Below are 26,749 nucleotides of genomic sequence, written 5' to 3'. Positions count from 1 at the left end.
AACATTTTCTTACTCCCGATGATACAGAAGAGGCAATTCATCCCATTGGTCCATGCCAACTCTCAGAAGAGCAATCGCATCATCCCATTCCCCGTTATGTCCATGTAGCTCTGCATCCCTACTCGCCCTGTTCATCACTTCCCTTTGACTCTTTTGCTGTTTGCCTACAATAAGGGTAATTCATAAATTGGTAATTTGATCCCTTATGCCCTTGCAATATATCATGGTGATGTATGACCCAACTACATACATTCTCTGTTCCACTCTAAAAAGTAATACCTTTGGTTGGCAAAGATCTACCAATCTCAGATTTAAAATTAACAATTGGGCTCGCATCAATTGATCTAGTTTACCGCTGCTTCACAACAGAGAGAATGTTAGAGTTCATTACTTCTGTACATAGAAGTGCTTCCTAACCTTACTCACAAAAGGCATGGCTCCAGTTATTAGACTCGGCCTCCTAGTCCTGGGGTCCTTGACCAGCGGAGAACATGTTTCTCTTTCTACCTCTCAGTACCTTGAAGACTTTGATTAAATTATGCTTCAACCTCCTAAATCAAGATGTCACAGACCTAGTTGATATAAATTCTCCTAGTAATTAAGCAATGGGTTCCCAGTATCACTCTGATAAAATTACTCTGCATTTCCTCCAAGGCAAATTCACGTTACAGTATTAAGAAGGGGGAATCCTTAATAACACTAATGTTGTATGGCAAGAGATTTAGAGAACAATATTCTGATGGAGGTCCCCATCTTTCCCAAAAGGATAACCTGCCTTCTCTCTTCCAAATACTTTAATATCCTGATAGGGTGAGATGCAGAGGGTTGAGGAGAGCCTTGTGTGCACCACAAATGATGGGATTGGCCATTTGGGCCTTGTTCTTGTGCAGTACAGGATGTGCAGCAATGCAACGAGACGTATGTTGACGTATTTTTAAGATTCTATTTTTTCAGCATTTCTTTGCTCCGTCCTGTCTGATGCCTCAGTGTGTTGGATCTTCTGGTTAACGTATGCGACTTGTGTTGCAGAAGGGGAAATGGAAGCAGAGTGGCTTCAGGAGGTGGGGTTGTCCACCCTTGTCTCGGGTGCTGCTGGAGAGGATGGGATGGCTCTGCTGTCCACGTTGACACGGGCTCAGGCTGCAGCTGTCCAGCGTCGGCTGGATACCTACACCCAGACCACGAGGAGGAGGAGCAAGCAGCCGGTCCGAGATGTTCGAGACGTGTTTGGTCTTACCGACTCTCCGGTAAGTTTACTTAGTGATGTTCCCAACCCGAAGACAGCCCAAGTTATTGGTACTGGTATTGGTTACCATTCGTACAATATCAATTCATTACACAGAGCAGATACATTCAGTTAGTACAGAGTGCATTGAGGTAGTACAGGTAAAAAAAACAATAACAGAGTACAGAGTAAAGTGTCACAGCTATAGGGAAGTGCATTGCAGGTAGACAATAAGGTGCAAGATCACAACAAGTAGATTGTGAGGTCAAGAGTCCATCTCATCATACAGGGGAACCATTCAATAGTCTTTTCACAGTGGGATAGAAGCTGTTCTCGAGCCTGGTGGTATGTACCCTCAGGCTCCTGCATGTTCTGCCTGATGGGAGAGGAGAGAAGAGACAATGACCCGGATGGGTGGGGTCTTTGATTATGCTGGCTGCTTCACCAAGGCAGCGAGAGGTATAGTTCATGGAGGGGAGGCTGGTTTCCGTGACTTGTTGGGCTGTGTCCACAACTCTTTGAAGTTTCTTGCGGTCTTAGGCAGAACAGTTGCCATACCAAGCTGTGATGCATCCATTGAAGTACTCAATATTTTAATGCACAAATCAATGTTTGTGGAGTGAGCTGTCAATAGTTGACGTTACCTTCAGGTAATCTGTGAGATTTTGGTTGAGCGAAATATCCTCCAGAACACCAGGGAGAACTTCAGTTTCTCAACATGGGATTTTTTACATCAACCTGAGTGAGCAGATAGAACCACAGTTTGACAAATCATTTGAAAGATGGTGTGTCTGGCATTGCTGCTCTTCCTTCGTATTGCATTGGGATGTGAACTCAGTTCAAAAGTGAGTTTTGAACCCACAATCTTTTGACTAAAGAAGCAAGAGTGTAATGGCTAAGATCAAATGTTGTTAAAGCATGTGCGTGTTAATGTGAAGATGAAGAGTTAACACAAATGCAAACAGCAGAAAGGGCTGATAACAGCAATAGGTTTCATTTTGAATGAAACTTGAATGATATGATCTATCACAAACACATTGTAACAAATAGATATGTTCTCATACATCCAAGACATTGCACAGCTGTAAAATAATTCTCAGATTCCCTCAGCAACTCAGTTGGTCAAATATGCCACACAATTCTGAGAAGGCATCAGCTCCTCCTTTTGGAATTATGTACAGCAAACCTAAGGATCTTTAGTAGAGGAAGGAATTAAACAAGAACATCTGTTGAAATGTATATCATGACTTTGGATTTAGGTACAGAGGGTATAATGTTAGAGATCACAGATAATTCAAAACTCTTGTATGTAATGAGCAAGATGGAGGGCTCCAAGAGGATATAGGAAGATAAGGGAAGTGGACAGATAGATGGATGATGGATTTAATTGCAGAAATGTAGGTATTAAAGTATTTTGGTATGAATAATGAGAAAGAAAATAAATTAAGCTATATAATTCCAGATGGAATGCAAGAAGAGACTTGGGTTGTGGAGGTGTTTGGACAAGGTGGAAAGGGTTTTTTTATTGATAAAGAACGTTTAGGATATTTTCCTTTACTAATATATGCATGGATTACAAGTATAAGGAACCAAAACTATGAAAATATAATTTAGACCAGAAGGAGGAGTGTGCCATTTCTGGGCCACACACTTGTGGAAGGACGTAAAGCTTTGATAAGAGTACAGAAGCAACTTACAGAGACAAGGGACTTCAGTTCTATGGAGAACCTGTGACTGTGGAGCAGGGAGCACTAAGATGAGATTTGATGGTTCAAAATCCTTATGAATAGATGAGAAGAAGCTGCTTCTACTGCTAGGAAGTAGAGAATAAGAAATTGAAGGTAACTGGCAACTGAACCAGAGGTGCTAAATTTTTCCCCAGCAATTTGTTGTGTTGTAGATGGTGCTCCTTGAAGGGATGGTAGAAGCAGATTTAGTGAAAGGTTTCAAGAAGGCACTGGATCAATATTCGGAGAGGAAACTGTCGGTCTGTGGGGAAGCAAAAGGATTGTAGGGACCAAGTGAATAGTTCTGTCCTGGAGCTGGTATGGGCTTGGGGGACCAATGGCTGCCTTTTGTGTTGTATTATTTTTTGGATGCTATGAAAGATTTCTGACTAATCCATGAGTTTTGATGAAATTGTAATAGGTATGTGATCATCTCTGTATGATTTCCTCTGAAGTACAAGTGACACAGCAAAGTTTTCTGAACAAAATTCTAGAGGACTGGTTTGTGCTGAGCATCAAAGAATGTCTGCTCAAAGATTTATCACAGGCTTTTGTAATTGCAAATGCTACTGTGGCAACTAGATTGGGCCCTGTTTCCCTTCGTCTGGTGACTATGCAATCCCATTTATAGCAACAAAGCACAATTAGACAATTTAACAATGTTTGGGCCATTAATTCAACTTGGGCAGTAGCCCTAAACAGACTTTGATGGAAAGATAATTGCGTGTGGAAGATAAAAAGGGCTGTCAGTTCACTGACTTTGGTTTCACGTTTGCAGCCAAGACTAGTCACTAACCCATAGTTTCTCATCTGTTTTGGTGATATTGTGACAGATTTATACTTTTAGAGTTGATGTCTGTTTGTTCTCACAGCCTTGATGCCAGCTAACACTGGCAGGTGAGTGATGTGGTAGATTGGTTTTTCTCATCGCTGCCTGGAGTGCAACACTGCCAGGAATTAATGGCAGAAGCATCAGCTGAGCAGAGACTTTCACCTTTTAAGAGCATGATGATTTAATGGCTTACAAAGTAGGCTGATGTGACTTCCTTGTCAGGTCTGTCACGGAAAAGGCAGGACAGCCAAAAGTAAATGGTCAAACAACGACTGAAGTACAGTTGCTCTGGAAGCTCAGGTTTCATAGAATCAGAGAATATATATAACACAGTGGGGGACCATTCAGTGTGTGTGTTGATTGAGAAAGAGTTACCCAGCCTAACCCATCTTTCAGGAACAGATCTATAGCCCTGTAGGTCACAGATCTTTGCATATACATGCACTAACTTTTAGACCTAACAAGGGTTTCTGCTGCTATCATGCTTCTGGACAATGAGTTCCAGAATCCTCTCTCATTCTGGGTGAAAAAATATTCCTCATCTTTCCTCCAAACCTGCCTACCTTGGTTTTTGACCCTTCAATGAACAGAAATAAGTCCTGCTTATTTACTTCATTTAGCCCTGTCATAATTTTCAACCCCTCAATTAAATCTTGCCTCAGCCTCCAGAGTAATCTCATCTTTTCTGTACATGGTACTTGAACTGTGGTCTAACTAGCATTGTGTATAATTTAAGCATAACCTCCCAGCTCTGATACTTTATGCCTTGGCTAATAAAGGAAAAGCATTCAATTTGCCTTATTTAAACCTTTATTGACCTGTACTGCTATGTTTAAGGCTTTATTGAAATATACTGCAAGGTTCCTCTGTTCCTCCTCACCACTTTTTGTGTACATACTTTCCTCATGTCAAATCACTTTACTAAAGCAGGTAGACAACACAGTGTTGCAGTAGATAGTGCTGCCTCACAGTTCCAACAACCTAGGTTTAATCCTGACCTCTGATACTATGTGTGGAGAATATTTACACATTCTGTCTGTGTGGATTTACCTCAGGAGCTTCATCAGATTGCTCCCACATCCCAAAGACGTGCTGGTTGGGAGGTCAATTGGCCACTGTAAATCACCCCAATGTTGGTAGCTGGATGGCAAGTGAATTATGATGGAGATGGGCATGTGAGAGAGGAATAAGTAGGTGAATGGAATTAATAGGATTGCTCTAGGAGCTGGCATAGAGTCGATGGGCCAAATGATCTCTTGTGTTCTGAGAAAATGTGAGGAAAAATTGAAATCTATAAAGAACCATTTCATGAACTCATTTTTTCTCTCTAGCAAGTTATGTGCCAACACAAGGCCGTCCCTCTTCAATGACCTTTATTAGCCCATCACATTGACTTCACTGGAACTGAATAGCAGAGGCGGGGGTTGAATGTGCAGGAGCGTCCGTTGGCTCTTTGGTGCTGCTGCTTGCCAAGGCAAATAATAGTCTGCACACTCCCTCATAATGTTAAGTCTAGGGTATCAAGTAGTTTTGTCTGAATTCCTTCATTTATCAGCACAAATTATCCCATAACAGCAGATCTAAAAAAAAGTCTGAAAATGTCCTTTTTAGCCTGACCATGTGTTTGTCATTGTTTCCTTAGGTACCTGGTTACATTTGCCAAGCTAGTAACTCTTTTATGAATAAAAAAAAAACCTCTGATTAAAATGGCCTTTCAAGATTTTATGATATCCTTGAAAGTGATCTCATTTTTGTTTGTCAGTCAAGTCCACCTCATCAATATGCCTTTGGCCAAACTGCCAGTAACAATGTTACCTTCCTGTTCTTGCATGTAGCTGCCTTGCACTATTCTGTGTCATCCCCTAAGACCTTGATAATATCATTCACTCTCAGGGATGTTTTCAAATACAGAGTAAATAGCGGAGACCTTCCGTATGTTTCAAGCTTGGGGATAGATCTGCCATGACTACTGTTTCCCATCACCTGCTCTACCTAGAGAGCCATGTTCTCGATTCATTTCATACTTACTGTTCTGCTACTCTCTCAAGCATCAAATTCCCAGATGTGTGGCTGATGAAATTTGGATGCTTAGAAGTGGTTTTGTAAACTCGTTGGTACTTCGTAGCTGTTAGTGTAATGCTATTACAGTGCCGGCGATCCAGGTTCATTTCCGGCCACTGTCTGTAAGGAGTTTGTACGTTCTGCCTGTGTCTGCATGGGTTTCCTCCGGGTGCTCCGGATTCCTCCCACATTCCAAAGACATACGGGTTAGGAAGTTGTGGGCATGCTACGTTGGCGCCGGAAGCGTGGTGACAATTGCGGGCTGGTCCCAGAATACTCTACGCAAAAGATGCATTTCACTGTGTTTCCATGTACATGTGACTAATAAAGATATATTATCTTAAAGGTAAATAGCAAATATAAAGTGACCAATTTTTGAAACAAATCTATTCCCAACTCGGCAGAGGCTGAGGGGAGACCTGATAGAAGTTTATAAGATTATGAGAGGTATAGATAAAGAAGAAAGCCGGTATCTTTTTCTCAGGGTCAAAATGTCTAATACTTGAGGCCATGAATTTAAGGTGAGAGGGGGAGGTGTGCGGGGCAAGTTTTTTTTACACAGGAGTGGTGGGTGCCTGGAATGCGCTGCCAGTGGTGGTGGAGGCAAATATAATAGAGGTGTTTAAGAGGGTCTTAGATAGGCACATGAATGTGCAGAAAATGGAGGGATCTGGACATTGTGTAGGCTGAAGGGATAAGTTTAGTTAAGTATTTAATTACTAGTTTAATTAGTTTGGCACAACATCGTTGGGCGAAGGGCCTGTTCTTGTGCTGTACTGTTCTATGTTCTCTAACTAACAGCAGTGGCTGACACAACAATCCATTAAATATCATGCCACGTGGTATGCTTAGTTATAAAGGTACACTAATTCTCTAGATTGCTCCAGCATTTGTGTTGTTTTATTATGTATTCAACACAACCAACAGGAGATGAATTTCAATGTAGTGGTTTTGAAGATTGGCACTTTTACCTACTTTAAGCAGTGACAGATAACAACATCACAAAGACAGTGAACTAATTCTATCTTGTGTTGTAACAAAACTGGGAATTTGGTGTCTTTCGTTGTCTTGATGTCACTGGCTTATGTTTTTCCCTGAAGAGCAGAGTTTGATTAAGTATAAAATATATGCAAGAGGGAAAATCTGTTGCAAAGCAATCTCATTGGTACATAGGTGATGGGGAGCTGTTAAAAATTGTTCAAACTATTTAAAGATTGCCTGCTTATGGTAGGTTGTCTCATGGGTTAATATTTTAATGGATCCCATATTCCTTATGTTGAGACTTTACTTTTACTGCTGAATGTTCAGTCCCCTGGAGGTATTAATAATAAAAACCAGTGATGTGAACCAGTTAATGTGATCTTGCATAGGTTTCCATGTGTGCTGCTTGCTTCTTCTGTTAATGGACCATTGAATGTTCCTCTAGGAGGCTATGTGTGAACCAAGGGAAGTATTTTCCTTGACTTTGACCCATTTTAAACATGGAGCGGAGGACAATGTAGCACAAAAACAGGCCCTTCGGTCCATGATGTTGTGCCAAACTAATTAAGCTAATGACACCTTATCCTTTCTGCCTGCACATGGTCCATATCCCTCCATTCTTTACATATTAATGTGTCTAAGAGCTTCTCTCCATGTCTACGTGGGTTTCCTCCAGGTGATCCGCTTTCCTCCCACATTCCAAAGGTGTACGAGTTAGGAAGTTGTTGGCATGCTATGTTGGTGCTGGAAGCGTGGCGACAATTGTGGGCTGCCCCCAGAATACTGTACGCAAGGGATGCATTTCGATGCACGTGACTAACAAAGATATCTCTCTTATCTCTCTTAAATGCCTCTATCTTATCTGCCTCCACCACAGTATAAAAAAATTTGCCTCGCACATGTCCTTTGAACTTTTCCCCCTCTCACCTTAAATGCATGTCCTCTAGTATTAGAGATTTCAAACCTAGGAAAAAGATACTGGCCATCTGCTCTATCTCTGCCTCTCATAATCTCATAAACTTCTATCAGGTCTCCCCTCAGCCTCCGCCGCTCCAGAGAAAGCAACCCAAGTTTGTCCAACCTCTCCTTTTATCACATGCCCTCTAATCCAAGCAGCATCTTGGTAAACCTCTTCTGAACCCTCTCCAAAGCCTCCACACCCTTCCTGTAATGGGATGACTAGAACTGAATGCAATACTTAAGATGCAGCCTAACCCAAGTTTTATAAAGCTGCAACATAATTTCCTGACTCTTGGACTCGATGCATCGACTAATAAAGGCAAGCATGCCATATGCCTTCTTTACCATCTTATTGACTTGTGCAACCACTTTCAGGGAGCTATGGAATTGGATCCCAAGATCCCTCTATACACCAATGCTGTTATGGATCCTGCCATTAACTGTGTACTTTTACATTTTGTGACATTCTCCATCCAAGGGGAAATTATAAAGTATGCCACACTAATCCCTTTAGTGGGTTAAAAACACTTCAAGAGGAGTAGTGGGGTTTGGATTTATACTTTCACACTTGGTACAATTTGCACGATAGATATGTAGACAGTAGTGGTGGTGGAGAGGGAGTTAAATATTTGTTCCTTTCCAATTCAGAACCCAGAACTTGTAACTCAAGACGAATGAGGAAAACCCAAAATGAAAATAACCAGGAATACAAATTGTGGATGGGACAGACATCATAAGGGATAGTTAGATGAGCCTGCCAAACTATTCTGAACCTCCTGTCCCCACCCACTGAGTCACAGGACTATACAGCATGGAAAGCCCTTCAACCCAACCCATCCATGCCGACCAAGATGCTGATCTAATTTAGTCCCATTTGGCTGGTACCCCTCCAAACCTTTCCTATCCATGTACTTGTCCAAATGTCTTTTAAATGTAACTGTACATGCCTCGCCACTTCCTCTGGCAGTTATTCCATTAACCACCACTTTCTTTGTGGAAAAACATATTCCTCTGGGCCCCTTAAAATCTTTCACATTAATCCCATGCCGTCTAGTTTTAAACTCTCCTACATTTCGACCCCAAATGTCGATAATTTCTGCCCCACCCCAGATGCTGCCTGACCCACTTGAGTTCTTCCAGCTGATTGTTTGTTGCTCCAGCCTATCCAGTCTCTTACCACTCAAGCCCTCTATTGTGAATCTTTTCTGCACTCTCTCTAGCTTAATCACATGCTCCCTGTAGCGAGGTGACTAGAACTGCACACCATACTCCAAGAATGGTCTAACTGACGTTCTAGACATCTGTAACATCAGATCCCAACTCAGGCACTCTTACCAATGAAGGCAAGCATGCCATGTGCCACCTTCACAACCCTGTCCACCTGTATCACCACTTTCAGGGAACTATTTAACAACTGTCTGCTCAACAACAGTCCCCGGGACCCATGGAGGAACATTCATGGTTTTATCGATGGAACTATAGGCAGTATGGCAGGTTAAATGAGCTTGTTGCAAGTCTATTACATTATCACTGACTGTGGCACAATAGAAATGCTGGAGTATCAAACTCAGGTTATGTCTAGGTGACTCTTTTTTCCATTTTCTATGAATCATTGACAACTCAGTCATAACATTAAAAAGTACTGAAGGGATTGGTATCAGGGAAACAAGTTTTTCTGGATGACAGCCCTGATAAGACTTCAGGAAGTGAAGTCTGGCTTGTTTTGGCAGTACTTTCACAATGTGATTCATGGAGTCTATCTCAAGATCTCAGTATTGCCAATGCGCCACACACTACAAGTACAGAAGCAGGTGCACTAATACTGAGATTAACAAATACTGAACTTTTTTTTGTCTGTGCAAGAGTACAAGTCTTGGAAATGTATAGTATTCACTGACATTTTACATCAGGCATGTAAACACTGTGACCTAATAAATGACTTCTATTCCAGATCTCATTGCTGCTCTAGCCCTTTATGCTTTAATAGATTTTTCGTTAAGTTAAGGGAGCAAGAAATATGGTTCAAAGGCTATTTGCATCTGGGATCAGCTGTGATTGTATTGAACAATGGTACAGGCTCCAGGAGCCATGATTCAATGGGAGTGAAGGAGAGGTCAACAGGAGAACATCCAGAAGGATGGCTGATTGAGATGTGTGGGAAGGAATTCCAGTTGTGACTCTGGGTGCCTGCTTATCAACAAGTTCGCTTACCGTGGATTTTTCTCCCTTCATTGGTAGCATCGTCATCGTTTTAGCACAAGTGAGAAATCATTCCAGATGTCCATTAACGTTAAAGGTCTGTCCAAGATGGGCTAAATTGTGCATTAACCATGCTTCAGGATGGCTGATCCCCAATAAAGCAAATGACAAATAAGAGGAAGTAAAGCAAGATGGGGAGGACAACATGCTCACATGAAGAGCAAGAGCATGAGCATTAAAAAGGATGGAGCAGCCCAGAAAGGGAGGTAAGAGGGATGAAAGGAAATCATTGAGTCGTACAGCACGGAACCTGGCCCTTCACCCCACGGAGACTACCAAATATGCACTTACACAAATTCCAAATTATTCTCCCCACATTCCCCCCCACATGCCCTAGATTCTACCACTCACCTACACAGTAGGGGCAATTTACAGTGGCCAGTTAGCTTACCGATCTTCATGCCTTTAAGGTTTGGGAGGAAACCCATGCAGTGACAGGGTGTAGTGGGAGGATGGAGACAGGACCAGCCAAGTCCTCGACCTTTTCCACTGCCAGGGTGAGGCCCCAAGCAAACTAGAGGAACGTCATCTCCTATTCTGCCTGGGTAGTGTACAACCCAATGGCATGAACATAGAGTTTTTCAATTTAAAGAAACCCTCCCCTCTGGTGGGTTCATTTCCCTCTTCCCCCACCCCCCAAATCCTCCTCCTCCAGTCCTCCCATTTTTGTTCCCTTTCCCTCACCCAGCTACATCCCCCTCCCCTTGCTGCTTCCATCCATCCACCCACTACACGTACAGTTCACCCACTGCTCCGCCTCTACCCTCTCTCATTCTGCTTCCATCTGCCATTCACCTCTCCCCTGATGGTTCCCATTCTCACCCCCATCCAGCACAGGGAGCCCTTTGTGTTCCTGCTTATCACCCCCAGCAGCTGTCTCCGACCTTCACCCTCTCCTCCCCATGCCTCTCTCTCTCTGCCTCCCACCCTCCCTCTCTCTCTCTGCCTCCCTCCCTCCCTCTCTCTCTCTGCCTCCCTCCCTCCCTCTCTCTCTCTGCCTCCCTCCCTCCCTCTCTCTCTCTGCCTCCCTCCCTCCCTCTCTCTCTCTGCCTCCCTCCCTCCCTCTCTCTCTCTGCCTCCCTCCCTCCCTCTCTCTCTCTGCCTCCCTCCCTCCCTCTCTCTCTCTGCCTCCCTCCCTCCCTCTCTCTCTCTGCCTCCCTCCCTCCCTCTCTCTCTCTGCCTCCCTCCCTCCCTCTCTCTCTCTGCCTCCCTCCCTCCCTCTCTCTCTGCCTCCCTCCCTCCCTCTCTCTCTCTGCCTCCCTCCCTCCCTCTCTCTCTGCCTCCCTCCCTCCCTCTCTCTCTCTGCCTCCCTCCCTCCCTCTCTCTCTCTGCCTCCCTCCCTCCCTCTCTCTCTCTGCCTCCCTCCCTCCCTCTCTCTCTCTGCCTCCCTCCCTCCCTCTCTCTCTCTGCCTCCCTCCCTCCCTCTCTCTCTCTGCCTCCCTCCCTCCCTCCCTCTCTCTCTCTGCCTCCCTCCCTCTCTCTGCCTCCCTCCCTCCCTCTCTCTCTCTCTCTGCCTCCCTCCCTCCCACTCTCTCTCTGCCTCCCTCCCTCCCTCTCTCTCTCTGCCTCCCTCCCTCCCTCTCTCTCTCTGCCTCCCTCCCTCCCTCTCTCTCTCTGCCTCCCTCCCTCTCTCTCTCTGCCTCCCTCCCTCTCTCTCTCTGCCTCCTCCCTCTCTCTCTCTGCCTCCCTCCCTCTCTCTCTCGGCCTCCCTCCCTCTCTCTCTCTCTGCCTCCCTTACCCTCTCTCTCTCTGCCTCCCTCCCCCTCTCTCTCTCTGCCTCCCTCCCCCTCTCTCTCTCTGCCTCCCTCCCCCTCTCTCTCTCTCTGCCTCCCTCCCCCTCTCTCTCTCTGCCTCCCTCCCTCTCTCTCTCTGCCTCCCTCCCTCTCTCTCTCTGCCTCCCTCCCTCCCTCTCTCTCTCTGCCTCCCTCCCTCTCTCTCTCTGCCTCCCTCCCTCTCTCTCTCTGCCTCCCTCCCTCTCTCTCTCTGCCTCCCTCCCTCTCTCTCTCTGCCTCCCTCCCTCTCTCTCTCTGCCTCCCTCCCTCTCTCTCTCTGCCTCCCTCCCTCTCTCTCTCTGCCTCCCTCCCTCTCTCTCTCTGCCTCCCTCCCTCTCTCTCTCTGCCTCCCTCCCTCTCTCTCTCTGCCTCCCTCCCTCTCTCTCTCTGCCTCCCTCCCTCTCTCTCTCTCTCCCTCCCTCCCTCCCTCTCTCTGCCTCCCTCCCTCTCTCTCTCTCTCCCTCCCTCCCTCCCTCTCTCTCTCTCTCTGCCTCCCTCCCTCCCTCTCTCTCTCTCTGCCTCCCTCCCTCCCTCTCTCTCTCTCTGCCTCCCTCCCTCCCTCTCTCTCTCTGCCTCCCTCCCTCCCTCTCTCTCTCTCTGCCTCCCTCCCTCCCTCTCTCTCTCTCTGCCTCCCTCCCTCCCTCTCTCTCTCTCTGCCTCCCTCCCTCCCTCTCTCTCTGCCTCCCCCCCTCTCTTTCCCTCCCTCCCTCCCTCCCTCTCTCTCTCTCCCTCCCTCCCTCCCTCTCTCTCTCTCCCTCCCTCCCTCTCTCTCCCTCCCTCCCTCCCTCTCTCTCTCTCCCTCCCTCCCTCCCTCTCTCTCTCTCTGCCTCCCTCCCTCCCTCTCTCTCTCTCTGCCTCCCTCCCTCCCTCTCTCTCTCTCTGCCTCCCTCCCTCCCTCTCTCTCTCTCTGCCTCCCTCCCTCCCTCTCTCTCTCTCTGCCTCCCTCCCTCCCTCTCTCTCTCTGCCTCCCTCCCTCTCTCTCTCTCTCTGCCTCCCTCCCTCTCTCTCTCTCTCTGCCTCCCTCCCTCTCTCTCTCTCTCTGCCTCCCTCCCTCTCTCTCTCTCTCTGCCTCCCTCCCTCTCTCTCTCTCTCTGCCTCCCTCCCTCTCTCTCTCTCTGCCTCCCTCCCTCTCTCTCTGCCTCCCTCCCTCTCTCTCTCTCTGCCTCCCTCCCTCTCTCTCTCTCTCTGCCTCCCTCCCTCTCTCTCTCTCTGCCTCCCTCCCTCTCTCTCTCTCTCTCTCTGCCTCCCTCCCTCTCTCTCTCTCTCTCTGCCTCCCTCCCTCTCTCCCTCTCTCTCTCTGCCTCCCTCTCTCTCTCTGCCTCCCTCTCTCTCTCTGCCTCCCTCCCTCTCTCTCTCTGCCTCCCTCCCTCTCTCTCTCTGCCTCCCTCCCTCTCTCTCTCTGCCTCCCTCTCTCTCTCTCTCTGCCTCCCTCTCTCTCTCTCTGCCTCCCTCTCTCTCTCTGCCTCCCTCCCTCCCTCTCTCTCTCTGCCTCCCTCCCTCCCTCTCTCTCTCTGTGCCTCCCTCCCTCTCTCTCTGTGCCTCCCTCCCTCTCTCTCTCTGCCTCCCTCCCTCTCTCTCTCTCTCTGCCTCCCTCCCCCTCTCTCTCTCTCTCTGCCTCCCTCCCTCTCTCTCTCTGCCTCCCTCCCTCTCTCTCTCTGCCTCCCTCCCTCTCTCTCTCTCTCTCTGCCTCCCTCCCTCTCTCTCTCTGCCTCCCTCCCTCCCTCTCTCTCTCTGCCTCCCTCCCTCCCTCTCTCTCTCTGCCTCCCTCCCTCCCTCTCTCTCTCTCTGCCTCCCTCCCTCTCTCTCTCTCTCTGCCTCCCTCCCTCTCTCTCTCTCTGCCTCCCTCCCTCTCTCTCTCTCTGCCTCCCTCCCTCTCTCTCTCTCTGCCTCCCTCCCTCTCTCTCTCTCTCTGCCTCCCTCCCCCCCTCTCTCTCTCTCTGCCTCCCTCCCCCTCTCTCTCTCTCTCTGCCTCCCTCCCCTCTCTCTCTCTCTCTGCCTCCCTCCCTCTCTCTCTCTCTCTCTGCCTCCCTCCCTCTCTCTCTCTCTCTCTGCCTCCCTCCCTCTCTCTCTCTCTCTCTGCCTCCCTCCCTCTCTCTCTCTCTCTGCCTCCCTCCCTCCCTCTCTCTCTCTGCCTCCCTCCCTCCCTCTCTCTCTCTGCCTCCCTCCCTCCCTCTCTCTCTCTCTGCCTCCCTCCCTCTCTCTCTCTCTGCCTCCCTCCCTCTCTCTCTCTCTCTGCCTCCCTCCCTCTCTCTCTCTCTCTGCCTCCCTCCCTCTCTCTCTCTCTCTGCCTCCCTCCCCCCCTCTCTCTCTCTCTGCCTCCCTCCCCCCCTCTCTCTCTCTCTGCCTCCCTCCCCCTCTCTCTCTCTCTCTGCCTCCCTCCCCCTCTCTCTCTCTCTCTGCCTCCCTCCCCCTCTCTCTCTCTCTCTGCCTCCCTCCCCCTCTCTCTCTCTCTCTGCCTCCCTCCCTCTCTCTCTCTCTGCCTCCCTCCCTCTCTCTCTCTCTGCCTCCCTCCCTCCCTCTCTCTCTCTCTGCCTCCCTCCCTCCCTCTCTCTCTCTCTGCCTCCCTCTCTCTGTCTCTGCCTCCCTCTCTCTCTCTCAACCTCCCTCTCTCTCTCTCTCTCTGCCTCCCTCTCTCTCTCTCTCTGCCTCCCTCCCTCTCTCTCTCTCTGCCTCCCTCTCTCTCTCTCTCTGCCTCCCTCCCTCTCTCTCTCTCTGCCTCCCTCCCTCTCTCTCTCTCTGCCTCCCTCCCCCTCTCTCTCTCTCTGCCTCCCTCCCTCTCTCTCTCTGCCTCCCTCCCTCTCTCTCTCTCTGCCTCCCTCCCTCTCTCTCTCTGCCTCCCTCCCTCTCTCTCTCTGCCTCCCTCCCTCTCTCTCTCTCTGCCTCCCTCCCTCTCTCTCTCTCTGCCTCCCTCCCTCTCCCTCTCTCTCTCTCTGCCTCCCTCCCTCTCTCTCTCTCTCTCTCTGCCTCCCTCCCTCTCTCTCTCTCTCTCTGCCTCCCTCTCTCTCTCTCTGCCTCCCTCCCTCCCTCTCTCTCTCTGCCTCCCTCCCTCCCTCTCTCTCTCTGTGCCTCCCTCCCTCTCTCTCTCTCTCTGCCTCCCTCCCTCTCTCTCTCTCTCTGCCTCCCTCCCTCTCTCTCTCTCTCTGCCTCCCTCCCTCTCTCTCTCTCTGCCTCCCTCCCCCTCTCTCTCTCTCTCTGCCTCCCTCCCCCTCTCTCTCTCTCTCTGCCTCCCTCCCCCTCTCTCTCTCTCTCTGCCTCCCTCCCTCTCTCTCTCTCTGCCTCCCTCCCTCTCTCTCTCTCTCTCTCTGCCTCCCTCTCTCTCTCTCAACCTCCCTCTCTCTCTCTCTCTGCCTCCCTCTCTCTCTCTCTCTGCCTCCCTCCCTCTCTCTCTCTCTGCCTCCCTCCCTCTCTCTGCCTCCCTCCCTCCCTCTCTCTCTCTGCCTCCCTCCCTCCCTCTCTCTCTCTGTGCCTCCCTCCCTCTCTCTCTCTGTGCCTCCCTCCCTCTCTCTCTCTGCCTCCCTCCCTCTCTCTCTCTCTCTGCCTCCCTCCCTCTCTCTCTCTCTCTGCCTCCCTCCCTCTCTCTCTCTCTCTGCCTCCCTCCCTCTCTCTCTCTGCCTCCCTCCCTCTCTCTCTCTGCCTCCCTCCCTCTCTCTCTCTCTCTCTGCCTCCCTCCCTCTCTCTCTCTCTCTCTGCCTCCCTCCCTCTCTCTCTCTGCCTCCCTCCCTCCCTCTCTCTCTCTGCCTCCCTCCCTCCCTCTCTCTCTCTCTGCCTCCCTCCCTCTCTCTCTCTCTCTGCCTCCCTCCCTCTCTCTCTCTCTCTGCCTCCCTCCCTCTCTCTCTCTCTCTGCCTCCCTCCCTCTCTCTCTCTCTCTGCCTCCCTCCCTCTCTCTCTCTCTCTGCCTCCCTCCCCCCTCTCTCTCTCTCTGCCTCCCTCCCCCTCTCTCTCTCTCTCTGCCTCCCTCCCCCTCTCTCTCTCTCTCTCTGCCTCCCTCCCTCTCTCTCTCTCTGCCTCCCTCCCTCTCTCTCTCTCTCTCTGCCTCCCTCCCTCTCTCTCTCTCTCTCTGCCTCCCTCCCTCTCTCTCTCTGCCTCCCTCCCTCTCTCTCTCTCTCTGCCTCCCTCCCTCCCTCTCTCTCTCTGCCTCCCTCCCTCCCTCTCTCTCTGCCTCCCTCCCTCTCTCTCTCTCTGCCTCCCTCCCTCTCTCTCTCTCTCTGCCTCCCTCCCTCTCTCTCTCTCTCTGCCTCCCTCCCTCCCTCTCTCTCTCTCTGCCTCCCTCCCCCCCTCTCTCTCTCTCTGCCTCCCTCCCCCTCTCTCTCTCTCTCTGCCTCCCTCCCCCTCTCTCTCTCTCTGCCTCCCTCCCTCTCTCTCTCTCTCTGCCTCCCTCCCTCTCTCTCTCTCTCTCTGCCTCCCTCCCTCTCTCTCTCTCTCTCTCTGCCTCCCTCCCTCTCTCTCTCTCTCTGCCTCCCTCTCTCTCTCTCTGCCTCCCTCTCTCTCTCTGCCTCCCTCTCTCTCTCTCTCTGCCTCCCTCTCTCTCTCTCTGCCTCCCTCTCTCTCTCTCTGCCTCCCTCTCTCTCTCTCTGCCTCCCTCCCTCCCTCTCTCTCTCTGCCTCCCTCCCTCCCTCTCTCTCTCTGCCTCCCTCCCTCCCTCTCTCTCTCTGTGCCTCCCTCCCTCTCTCTCTCTGTGCCTCCCTCCCTCTCTCTCTCTGCCTCCCTCCCTCCCTCTCTCTCTCTGCCTCCCTCCCTCTCTCTCTCTCTCTGCCTCCCTCCCCCTCTCTCTCTCTCTGCCTCCCTCCCTCTCTCTCTCTGCCTCCCTCCCTCTCTCTCTCTCTCTGCCTCCCTCTCTCTCTCTCTCTCTGCCTCCCTCCCTCCCTCTCTCTGCCTCCCTCCCTCTCTCTCTCTGCCTCCCTCCCTCTCTCTCTCTCTGCCTCCCTCCCTCTCTCTCTCTCTCTCTCTCTGCCTCCCTCCCTCCCTCTCTCTCTCTCTGCCTCCCTCTCTCTCTCTCTGCCTCCCTCTCTCTCTCTCTCTGCCTCCCTCTCTCTCTCTCTCTGCCTCCCTCCCTCTCTCTCTCTCTGCCTCCCTCCCTCTCTCTCTCTCTGCCTCCCTCCCCCTCTCTCTCTCTCTGCCTCCCTCCCTCTCTCTCTCTGCCTCCCTCCCTCTCTCTCTCTCTGCCTCCCTCCCTCTCTCTCTCTGCCTCCCTCCCTCTCTCTCTCTGCCTCCCTCCCTCTCTCTCTCTCTGCCTCCCTCCCTCTCCCTCTCTCTCTCTCTGCCTCCCTCCCTCTCTCTCTCTCTCTCTCTCTCTGCCTCCCTCCCTCTCTCTCTCTCTCTGCCTCCCTCTCTCTCTCTCTGCCTCCCTCCCTCCCTCTCTCTCTCTGCCTCCCTCCCTCCCTCTCTCTCTCTGTGCCTCCCTCCCTCTCTCTCTCTCTCTGCCTCCCTCCCTCTCTCTCTCTCTGCCTCCCTCCCTCTCTCTCTCTCTCTGCCTCCCTCCCTCTCTCTCTCTCTCTCTGCCTCCCTCCCCCCCTCTCTCTCTCTGCCTCCCTCCCCCCCTCTCTCTCTCTCTGCCTCCCTCCCCCCCTCTCTCTCTCTCTGCCTCCCTCCCCCTCTCTCTCTCTCTCTGCCTCCCTCCCCCTCTCTCTCTCTCTCTGCCTCCCTCCCTCTCTCTCTCTCTGCCTCCCTCCCTCTCTCTCTCTCTCTCTGCCTCCCTCTCTCTCTCTCTGCCTCCCTCTCTCTCTCTCAACCTCCCTCTCTCTCTCTCAACCTCCCTCTCTCTCTCTCTCTCTGCCTCCCTCTCTCTCTCTCTCTGCCTCCCTCCCTCTCTCTCTCTCTGCCTCCCTCCCTCTCTCTCTCTCTGCCTCCCTCCCCCTCTCTCTCTCTCTGCCTCCCTCCCTCTCTCTCTCTGCCTCCCTCCCTCTCTCTCTCTGCCTCCCTCCCTCTCTCTCTCTCTGCCTCCGTCCCTCTCCCTCTCTCTCTCTCTGCCTCCCTCCCTCTCTCTCTCTCTCTGCCTCCCTCCCTCTCTCTCTCTCTCTCTCTGCCTCCCTCTCTCTCTCTCTGCCTCCCTCTCTCTCTCTCTGCCTCCCTCCCTCCCTCTCTCTCTCTGTGCCTCCCTCCCTCTCTCTCTCTCTCTGCCTCCCTCCCTCTCTCTCTCTGCCTCCCTCCCTCCCTCTCTCTCTCTCTGCCTCCCTCCCTCTCTCTCTCTCTCTGCCTCCCTCCCTCTCTCTCTCTCTCTGCCTCCCTCCCTCTCTCTCTCTCTCTGCCTCCCTCCCCCTCTCTCTCTCTCTCTGCCTCCCTCCCCCTCTCTCTCTCTCTCTGCCTCCCTCCCCCTCTCTCTCTCTCTCTGCCTCCCTCCCCCTCTCTCTCTCTCTCTGCCTCCCTCCCCTCTCTCTCTCTCTCTGCCTCCCTCCCTCTCTCTCTCTCTGCCTCCCTCCCTCTCTCTCTCTCTGCCTCCCTCCCTCTCTCTCTCTCTCTGCCTCCCTCTCTCTCTCTCAACCTCCCTCTCTCTCTCTCTCTGCCTCCCTCTCTCTCTCTCTGCCTCCCTCCCTCTCTCTCTCTCTGCCTCCCTCCCCCTCTCTCTCTCTCTGCCTCCCTCCCTCTCTCTCTCTGCCTCCCTCCCTCTCTCTCTCTCTGCCTCCCTCCCTCTCTCTCTCTCTGCCTCCCTCCCTCTCTCTCTCTCTGCCTCCCTCCCTCTCTCTCTCTCTGCCTCCCTCCCTCTCTCTCTCTCTCTCTCTGCCTCCCTCCCTCTCTCTCTCTCTCTCTCTGCCTCCCTCTCTCTCTCTGCCTCCCTCTCTCTCTCTGCCTCCCTCTCTCTCTCTGCCTCCCTCTCTCTCTCTGCCTCCCTCTCTCTCTCTGCCTCCCTCTCTCTCTCTGCCTCCCTCTCTCTCTCTGCCTCCCTCTCTCTCTCTCTGCCTCCCTCCCTCTCTCTCTCTGCCTCCCTCTCTCTCTCTCTCTGCCTCCCTCTCTCTCTCTCTGCCTCCCTCTCTCTCTCTGCCTCCCTCTCTCTCTCTCTGCCTCCCTCCCTCCCTCTCTCTCTCTGCCTCCCTCCCTCCCTCTCTCTCTGTGCCTCCCTCCCTCTCTCTCTCTGTGCCTCCCTCCCTCTCTCTCTGCCTCCCTCCCTCCCTCTCTCTCTCTGCCTCCCTCCCTCCCTCTCTCTCTCTGCCTCCCTCCCCCTCTCTCTCTCTCTGCCTCCCTCCCTCTCTCTCTCTCTCTGCCTCCCTCTCTCTCTCTCTCTCTGCCTCCCTCCCTCCCTCTCTCTGCCTCCCTCCCTCTCTCTCTCTGCCTCCCTCCCTCTCTCTCTCTCTGCCTCCCTCCCTCTCTCTCTCTCTGCCTCCCTCCCTCTCTCTCTCTCTGCCTCCCTCCCTCTCTCTCTCTCTGCCTCCCTCCCTCTCTCTCTCTCTGCCTCCCTCCCCCTCTCTCTCTCTCTGCCTCCCTCCCCCTCTCTCTCTCTGCCTCCCTCCCCCTCTCTCTCTCTCTGCCTCCCTCCCCCTCTCTCTCTCTCTGCCTCCCTCCCTCTCTCTCTCTCTCTGCCTCCCTCCCTCTCTCTCTCTGCCTCCCTCCCTCTCTCTCTCTCTCTCTGCCTCCCTCTCTCTCTCTCTCTCTGCCTCCCTCCCTCTCTCTCTCTGCCTCCCTCCCTCTCTCTCTCTGCCTCCCTCCCTCTCACTCTCTCTGCCTCCCTCCCTCTCTCTCTCTCTGCCTCCCTCCCTCTCTCTCTCTCTGCCTCCCTCCCTCTCTCTCTCTCTGCCTCCCTCCCTCTCTCTCTCTCTGCCTCCCTCCCTCTCTCTCTCTCTGCCTCCCTCCCCCTCTCTCTCTCTCTGCCTCCCTCCGCCTCTCTCTCTCTCTGCCTCCCTCCCCCTCTCTCACTCTCTGCCTCCCTCCCCCTCTCTCTCTCTCTCTGCCTCCCTCCCTCTCTCTCTCTCTCTGCCTCCCTCCCTCTCTCTCTCTCTCTGCCTCCCTCCCTCCCTCTCTCTCTCTCTGCCTCCCTCCCTCCGTCTCTCTCTCTGTGCCTCCCTCCCTCCCTCTCTCTCTCTCTGCCTCCCTCCCTCTCTCTCTCTCTGCCTCCCTCCCTCTCTCTCTCTCTGCCTCCCTCCCTCTCTCTCTCTCTGCCTCCCTCCCTCTCTCTCTCTCTGCCTCCCTCCCTCTCTCTCTCTCTGCCTCCCTCCCTCTCTCTCTCTCTCTGTCTCCCTCCCTCTCTCTCTCTCTGTCTCCCTCCCTCTCTCTCTCTCTCTCTGCCTCCCTCCCTCTCTCTCTCTGCCTCCCTCCCTCTCTCTCTGCCTCCCTCTCTCTCTCTCTCTCTGCCTCCCTCTCTCTCTCTCTCTGCCTCCCTCTCTCTCTCTCTCTGCCTCCCTCTCTCTCTCTCTCTGCCTCCCTCTCTCTCTCTCTCTGCCTCCCTCTCTCTCTCTCTCTGCCTCCCTCTCTCTCTCTCTCTGCCTCCCTCTCCGTCTCTCTCTCTCTGCCTCCCTCTCCCCCTCTCTCTCTCTGCCTCCCTCCCCCTCTCTCTCTCTGCCTCCCTCCCCCTCTCTCTCTCTCTGCCTCCCTCCCTCTCTCTCTCTCTCTCTGCCTCCCTCCCTCTCTCTCTCTGCCTCCCTCCCTCTCACTCTCTGCCTCCCTCCCTCTCTCTCTCTGCCTCCCTCCCCCTCTCTCTCTCTCTCTGCCTCCCTCCCTCTCTCTCTCTCTCTGCCTCCCTCCCTCTCTCTCTCTCTCTCTGCCTCCCTCCCTCTCTCTCTCTCTCTGCCTCCCTCCCTCTCTCTCTCTGCCTCCCTCCCTCCCTCTCTCTCTCTGCCTCCCTCCCTCCCTCTCTCTCTGCCTCCCTCCCTCTCTCTCTCTCTGCCTCCCTCCCTCTCTCTCTCTCTCTGCCTCCCTCCCTCTCTCTCTCTCTCTGCCTCCCTCCCTCTCTCTCTCTCTCTGCCTCCCTCCCCCCCTCTCTCTCTCTCTGCCTCCCTCCCCCCCTCTCTCTCTCTCTGCCTCCCTCCCCCTCTCTCTCTCTCTCTGCCTCCCTCCCCCCCTCTCTCTCTCTCTGCCTCCCTCCCTCTCTCTCTCTCTGCCTCCCTCCCTCTCTCTCTCTCTCTGCCTCCCTCCCTCCCTCTCTCTCTCTGCCTCCCTCTGCCTCCCTCCCTCCCTCTCTCTCTCTCAACCTCCCTCTCTCTCTCTCTCTGCCTCCCTCCCTCTCTCTCTCTCTGCCTCCCTCCCTCCCTCTCTCTCTGCCTCCCTCCCTCCCTCTCTCTGCCTCCCTCCCTCCCTCTCTCTCTGCCTCCCTCCCTCCCTCTCTCTCTCTGCCTCCCTCCCTCTCTCTCTCTGCCTCCCTCCCTCCCTCTCTCTGCCTCCCTCCCTCTCTCTCTCTCTGCCTCCCTCCCTCTCTCTCTCTCTCTCTGCCTCCCTCCCTCTCTCTCTCTCTCTCTGCCTCCCTCCCTCTCTCTCTCTCTGCCTCCCTCCCTCTCTCTCTCTCTGCCTCCCTCCCTCTCTCTCTCTCTGCCTCCCTCCCTCTCTCTCTCTCTGCCTCCCTCCCCCTCTCTCTCTCTCTGCCTCCCTCCCTCTCTCTCTCTCTGCCTCCCTCCCTCTCTCTCTCTCTGCCTCCCTCCCTCCCTCTCTCTCTGCCTCCCTCCCTCCCTCTCTCTCTGCCTCCCTCCCTCCCTCTCTCTGCCTCCCTCCCTCCCTCTCTCTGCCTCCCTCCCTCCCTATCTCTGCCTCCCTCCCTCCCTATCTCTGCCTCCCTCCCTCCCTATCTCTGCCTCCCTCCCTCCCTATCTCTGCCTCCCTCCCTCCCTATCTCTGCCTCCCTCCCTCTCTCTCTCTCTGCCTCCCTCCCTCTCTCTCTCTCTGCCTCCCTCCCTCTCTCTCTCTCTGCCTCCCTCCCTCTCTCTCTCTGCCTCCCTCCCTCCCTATCTCTGCCTCCCTCCCTCTCTCTCTCTGCCTCCCTCCCTCCCTCTCTCTCTCTGCCTCCCTCCCTCTCTCTCTGCCTCCCTCCCTCTCTCTCTGCCTCCCTCCCTCTCTCTCTGCCTCCCTCCCTCTCTCTCTGCCTCCCTCCCTCTCTCTCTCTGCCTCCCTCTCTGCCTCCCTCCCTCTCTCTCTGCCTCCCTCTCTGCCTCCCTCCCTCTCTCTCTCTGCCTCCCTCCCTCCCTCTCTCTCTCTGCCTCCCTCTCTCTCTCTGCCTCCCTCCCTCCCTCTCTCTCTCTGCCTCCCTCCCTCCCTCTCTCTCTCTTGCCTCCCTCCCTCTCTCTCTCTCTCTGCCTCCCTCCCTCTCTCTCTCTCTCTCTGCCTCCCTCCCTCCCTCTCTCTCTCTCTGCCTCCCTCCCTCTCTCTCTCTCTGCCTCCCTCCCTCTCTCTCTCTCTGCCTCCCTCCCTCTCTCTCTCTCTGCCTCCCTCCCTCTCTCTCTCTCTGCCTCCCTCCCTCTCTCTCTCTGCCTCCCTCCCTCCCTCTCTCTCTCTGCCTCCCTCCCTCCCTCTCTCTCTCTGCCTCCCTCCCTCCCTCTCTCTCTCTGCCTCCCTCCCTCCCTCTCTCTCTCTGCCTCCCTCCCTCTCTCTCTCTCTCTGCCTCCCTCCCTCCCTCTCTCTCTCTCTGCCTCCCTCCCTCCCTCTCTCTCTCTGCCTCCCTCCCTCTCTCTCTCTGCCTCCCTCCCTCCCTCTCTCTCTCTGCCTCCCTCTCTCTCTCTGCCTCCCTCCCTCCCTCTCTCTCTCTGCCTCCCTCCCTCCCTCTCTCTCTCTCTGCCTCCCTCCCTCTCTCTCTCTCTGCCTCCCTCCCTCCCTCTCTCTCTCTCTGCCTCCCTCCCTCTCTCTCTCTCTGCCTCCCTCCCTCTCTCTCTCTCTGCCTCCCTCCCTCTCTCTCTCTCTGCCTCCCTCCCTCTCTCTCTCTCTGCCTCCCTCCCTCTCTCTCTCTCTCTCTGCCTCCCTCCCTCTCTCTCTCTCTCTCTGCCTCCCTCCCTCCCTCTCTCTCTCTCTGCCTCCCTCCCTCCCTCTCTCTCTCTGCCTCCCTCCCTCCCTCTCTCTCTCTCTGCCTCCCTCCCTCCCTCTCTCTCTCTCTCTGCCTCCCTCCCTCCCTCTCTCTCTCTCTCTCTCTGCCTCCCTCCCTCCCTCTCTCTCTCTCTCTCTCTGCCTCCCTCCCTCCCTCTCTCTCTCTCTCTCTCTCTGCCTCCCCCTCTCATTCACCTGCCACTGCCTCCCTACTCCACCCCCGCTCCCCTCCCCTACCTGGTGCGACCTGCCTGTCATCTTACACCCCTCTTCAATCCATCATTCACCTCTGACTCCTATCTCACCACTCCCCTCTTCCTCTTTATACCGACCACCTTGGCTCTCCACTCTCAGCCCTGATGCGGAGCTTCAACCCGAAACACTGACAATTCCTTTCCCCCCCGTGGATGCTGCTTGACCTGTTGAGCTCCTCCAGCAGGTTGTTGTTGCTCCAGATTCCAGCATCTGTAGTCTCTTGTGGCTCTCTTAATATTGTTTAGTTTTTAATGTGTGTAGACAAAGTTTCATTTGCTAAGGAGTTTTGAATGGTATTGAACATTGGGGATGTTTGCTGATGATTGCACACCTTTAACCTTATGATGGAAGGAAGATCTTTGATGAAGTAGATGAAGATGTTTGGGTCTAGGACAATACCCAATTGAAGTCCTGCTATGATGTCCAAGAGCTGAGATTATTGACCTCCAACATCCACAACCATAGAGTCATACAGCACAGAAACAGGCCCTTTGGCCCACTAGCAAGTACCCATCCATAGTAATGGCATTTAGCAGCACTTGGTCTGTAGCCTTCAATGCCTTGGCAATTGAAGCACTTGTCAAGGTGTTGTGAGAATCTCTGTCTCCACTGCTTCCTCATTGATCTTCCTTTGTGAGAAGTGTGTCTCCAACCATTGAAGTGTTTTCCCCTTGAAGTTTGATGTGATATTTCAGTTGGTAGAAAAGGGAATGAGGTTGATAGGGTTGTTAAGAAGGCGTATGGCCTTCATTAGTCAGAGCATTGAGTTCAAGAGCCATGAGGTGATTTTGCAGCTCTATAGAACTCTGGTTAGACCACACCTGGAGTATTGTGTTCAGTTCTGGTCACCTCATTATAGAAAGGATTTGGAAGCTTTAGAGACGATGCAGAGGAGATTTACCAGGATGTTGCCTGGATTAGAGGGCATGTCTTACGAGGATAGGTTGAGCAAGCTAGGGCTTTCCTCTTGGGAGAGGAGGAAGGTGAGAGGGGACTTGATAGAGGTGTACAAGATGATAAGAGGCATAGATCGAGTGGACAGTCAGAGACTTTTTCCTAGTGCGACAATGGCTAACACGAGGGGACATAATTTTAAGGTGATTGGAGGAAGGTATAAGGGGGATGTCAGGGGTAAGTTTTTTTTACACAGAGAGTGGTGGGTGCGTGGAATGCACTGCCAGCAGAGGGCAGATACATTAGGGACACTTAAGAGACTCTGGATAGACACATGAATGATAGAAAATAGGGGGCTATGTGGGAGGGAAGGGTTAGATAGATCTTAGAGCAGGATAAAATGTCGGCACAACATTGTGAGCCGAAGGGCCTGTACTGTGCTGTAGTGTTCTATGTTCTATTACACTTCCTCCAGAGGTTTTCACAAAATTAAAATTGCTCCCAGTAAAATTTGATTTTAGGAAATAATGTGAAAAGGCACAGCCTGCATTATCCTCCAACTTCCACAAGAAGAATAAATGATTTCCAGGACACAATACCTTACCTAACCTTACCTAACCTTACCTAACCTTACCTAACCTTACCTAACCTTACCTAACCTTACCTAACCTTACCTAACCTTACCTAACCTTACCTAACCTTACCTAACCTTACCTAACCTTTCCACCCTGTGCTCCATGTGGCCTGACAGTGGTCACTGTTCATGGACTATATCCGGCAGCTCTGCTTCATCCTCAAAAGTGGCATCATGACAGGTTGGGAAAATGCACACTTATCTGCCTGATTTGCTATTATTAGCACATCCAGAATTTAAAACCTTTTGTCATCATTGTGTTCACTGCCTGGAATAACAGCCTGAGAAATTCCATAGCCTGTGGCAAGGTGTTGCCCCTCACTCTATTGTTTCTGGTTAAGAGTGAGGGCTGATTAATTTTCTTCAGCTGTTTCGGCACTCGGTGAATCAGCTGTAACCAAGCAACGTGCCTGACGTTTTTGGCCACTAACACGCAATTGTGGTCAGCATTGAGCTTTGTGCCGACAGTGATTTCTGGTCTATAATGTCATTGATCTGCAATCCAAATCTAAAACAGATTGCAATGAAAGATTAATCTTCTAAAACATAATTAAAAACATTTTCTGGGAATGATGCAAATTCAGAGACAGAGTCATAGAAACATACAGCATGAAAACAGGCCCTTCGGCCCAGCTTGTCCATGCCGACCAGCAGTAAGCAGTAAAGCTTTCTTGGAATGATTGTCTTTCCTGTTATAAGTAGAGGCTGGTGTATGATATTAATATGGCAGAAAGTCAGTAAACTATATGAGTAATAAGTGCGTGGCCTGAGCATATGGTCTTATTATTTCTGTTTTACGGAGAGCTAACCAGTCGAAGACTTGTGGTTGAAATGAAACTATGTGCTTCCAGTTGAACTGGCTAGATCTGATGACAGGTCATCAACCTGAAATACTAACTCAGTTTTAGTCTCTCCACAGATGCTGCCTGACCCGCTGGATATTTCCAGCAATTGCTTTTATGTCAGATATCCAGCAATGGCAGTGTTCTGTATCTTGCAATTCCAGCATTTTTTTTCTCTTCCCCCATTCTCATTCATCTCCTTCGATTAACATTTCCTCCAGGCACATCCGCTGAAGCCCCCTTTCAGTCGGCAGTAAACCTTGTATGTCGTTCAGTTTCTTGGCCTCCACCCTATCACAGCCACTCCTCTTGTCCTCCCCATCCCCCTCCATTTTCTACAACTTGGACATCTAAGATTTCCAATTCCTCCTAGTTCTGATGAAAGGTTATTGACCTGAAACATTAACTCTGCTTCTCTATCATGTCTGGATTTCAGGAAGGGGCAGAATTGCCTCAAGGCTCATTAGCAAGTATCTTGGAGAGTACCAATGCAAGTCACTGCTGTCGCCAGAGACTGAAAGAAGAGCAGAGTTGTGATATAGTGATCAGCATTTGCCTTTAAGATTGGAATATATCCAGACTGAAAGGGGGCTAATGGCAGAAAAACTGGAACAGGGATGCCATTGTTTTTTGAAATATCACTAAGTGAAAGATTCCAGCCTCTCTCCTTTTTCACTCAGTTAGTCCTAGATTTCCCTCAGCACTGCCTGCAACAAATGTAGTTAGCCCTTGGTCTAGGTTGCTTTAGAGAGAGGGAACTTTCTGTGGCAAGACATTCATCTAAGGGAGAGGTAAAAGCTACTATTGTATGTTTGACCACAAACATTACCACTGCCTTTTTATCAGTGGGTTCTTTAGCCTGATTGCCCCTCTACCTCTCTACCCCTCAGTCTCTTTTACAATGTGCATAAAATGCACATTTTAGACTAAGCTTTCACTCACCTGTCCTCTTATCCCCTTCTGTGGTTTGAATTCAAAGGAAACTTTCCGTGAAGCACCATTTGAATTCTTTAAAAAAAACAAGTTGTTGTCAGATTAATTCTTGATGCATTGATCACAAGCAGGGTTACCATTCACCCACTCAATTAATTTATAGGGCAAGGGTTGACTTTCTGTAGTCACCAATAAACTACTGAAAGTGGAGCATTTGAATTTCCTCCCAGTTTTTTTTATGGTCCATTAGAAATTAGTTTCTCACTTCAAATAACATGATTATATATGTCTAATGAAAGATCTGGTTGTTTATTCCAGAGCCATTCTTTCAAATATGATGCAGTTGAAACTCTCATCACTTCTTGTGGTCAAATGACCAGAGCAAACAGTGTGGTGTGACACAACAACTAGCATTACTATAGCACCTTTAATGTAGACAGAGAGA

At 51.8% G+C, this 26,749-nt stretch overlaps 1 protein-coding gene across 5 annotated transcripts in view; it reads left to right on the top strand.

Annotated features, from left to right (window-relative positions):
• Positions 1 to 26,749, top strand: part of arhgap28 (Rho GTPase activating protein 28) — a 182,307-nt gene that overhangs the window by 104,083 nt on the left and 51,475 nt on the right. For all 5 annotated transcript variants that reach the window (XM_052023584.1, XM_052023583.1, XM_052023585.1 and 2 more), the window contains one exon: positions 1,030 to 1,247. In XM_052023584.1, coding sequence (XP_051879544.1) covers positions 1,030 to 1,247 — 218 coding nt within the window. The remainder of the gene's footprint in view (positions 1 to 1,029; positions 1,248 to 26,749) is intronic.

This window comes from Pristis pectinata, chromosome 9 (assembly GCF_009764475.1).
Source record: "Pristis pectinata isolate sPriPec2 chromosome 9, sPriPec2.1.pri, whole genome shotgun sequence".
NCBI classification, from domain to species: Eukaryota; Metazoa; Chordata; class Chondrichthyes; order Rhinopristiformes; family Pristidae; genus Pristis; species Pristis pectinata.
Note: the sequence above shows the minus strand (reverse complement) of the source record. Positions and strands in the feature narration are given on the sequence as shown.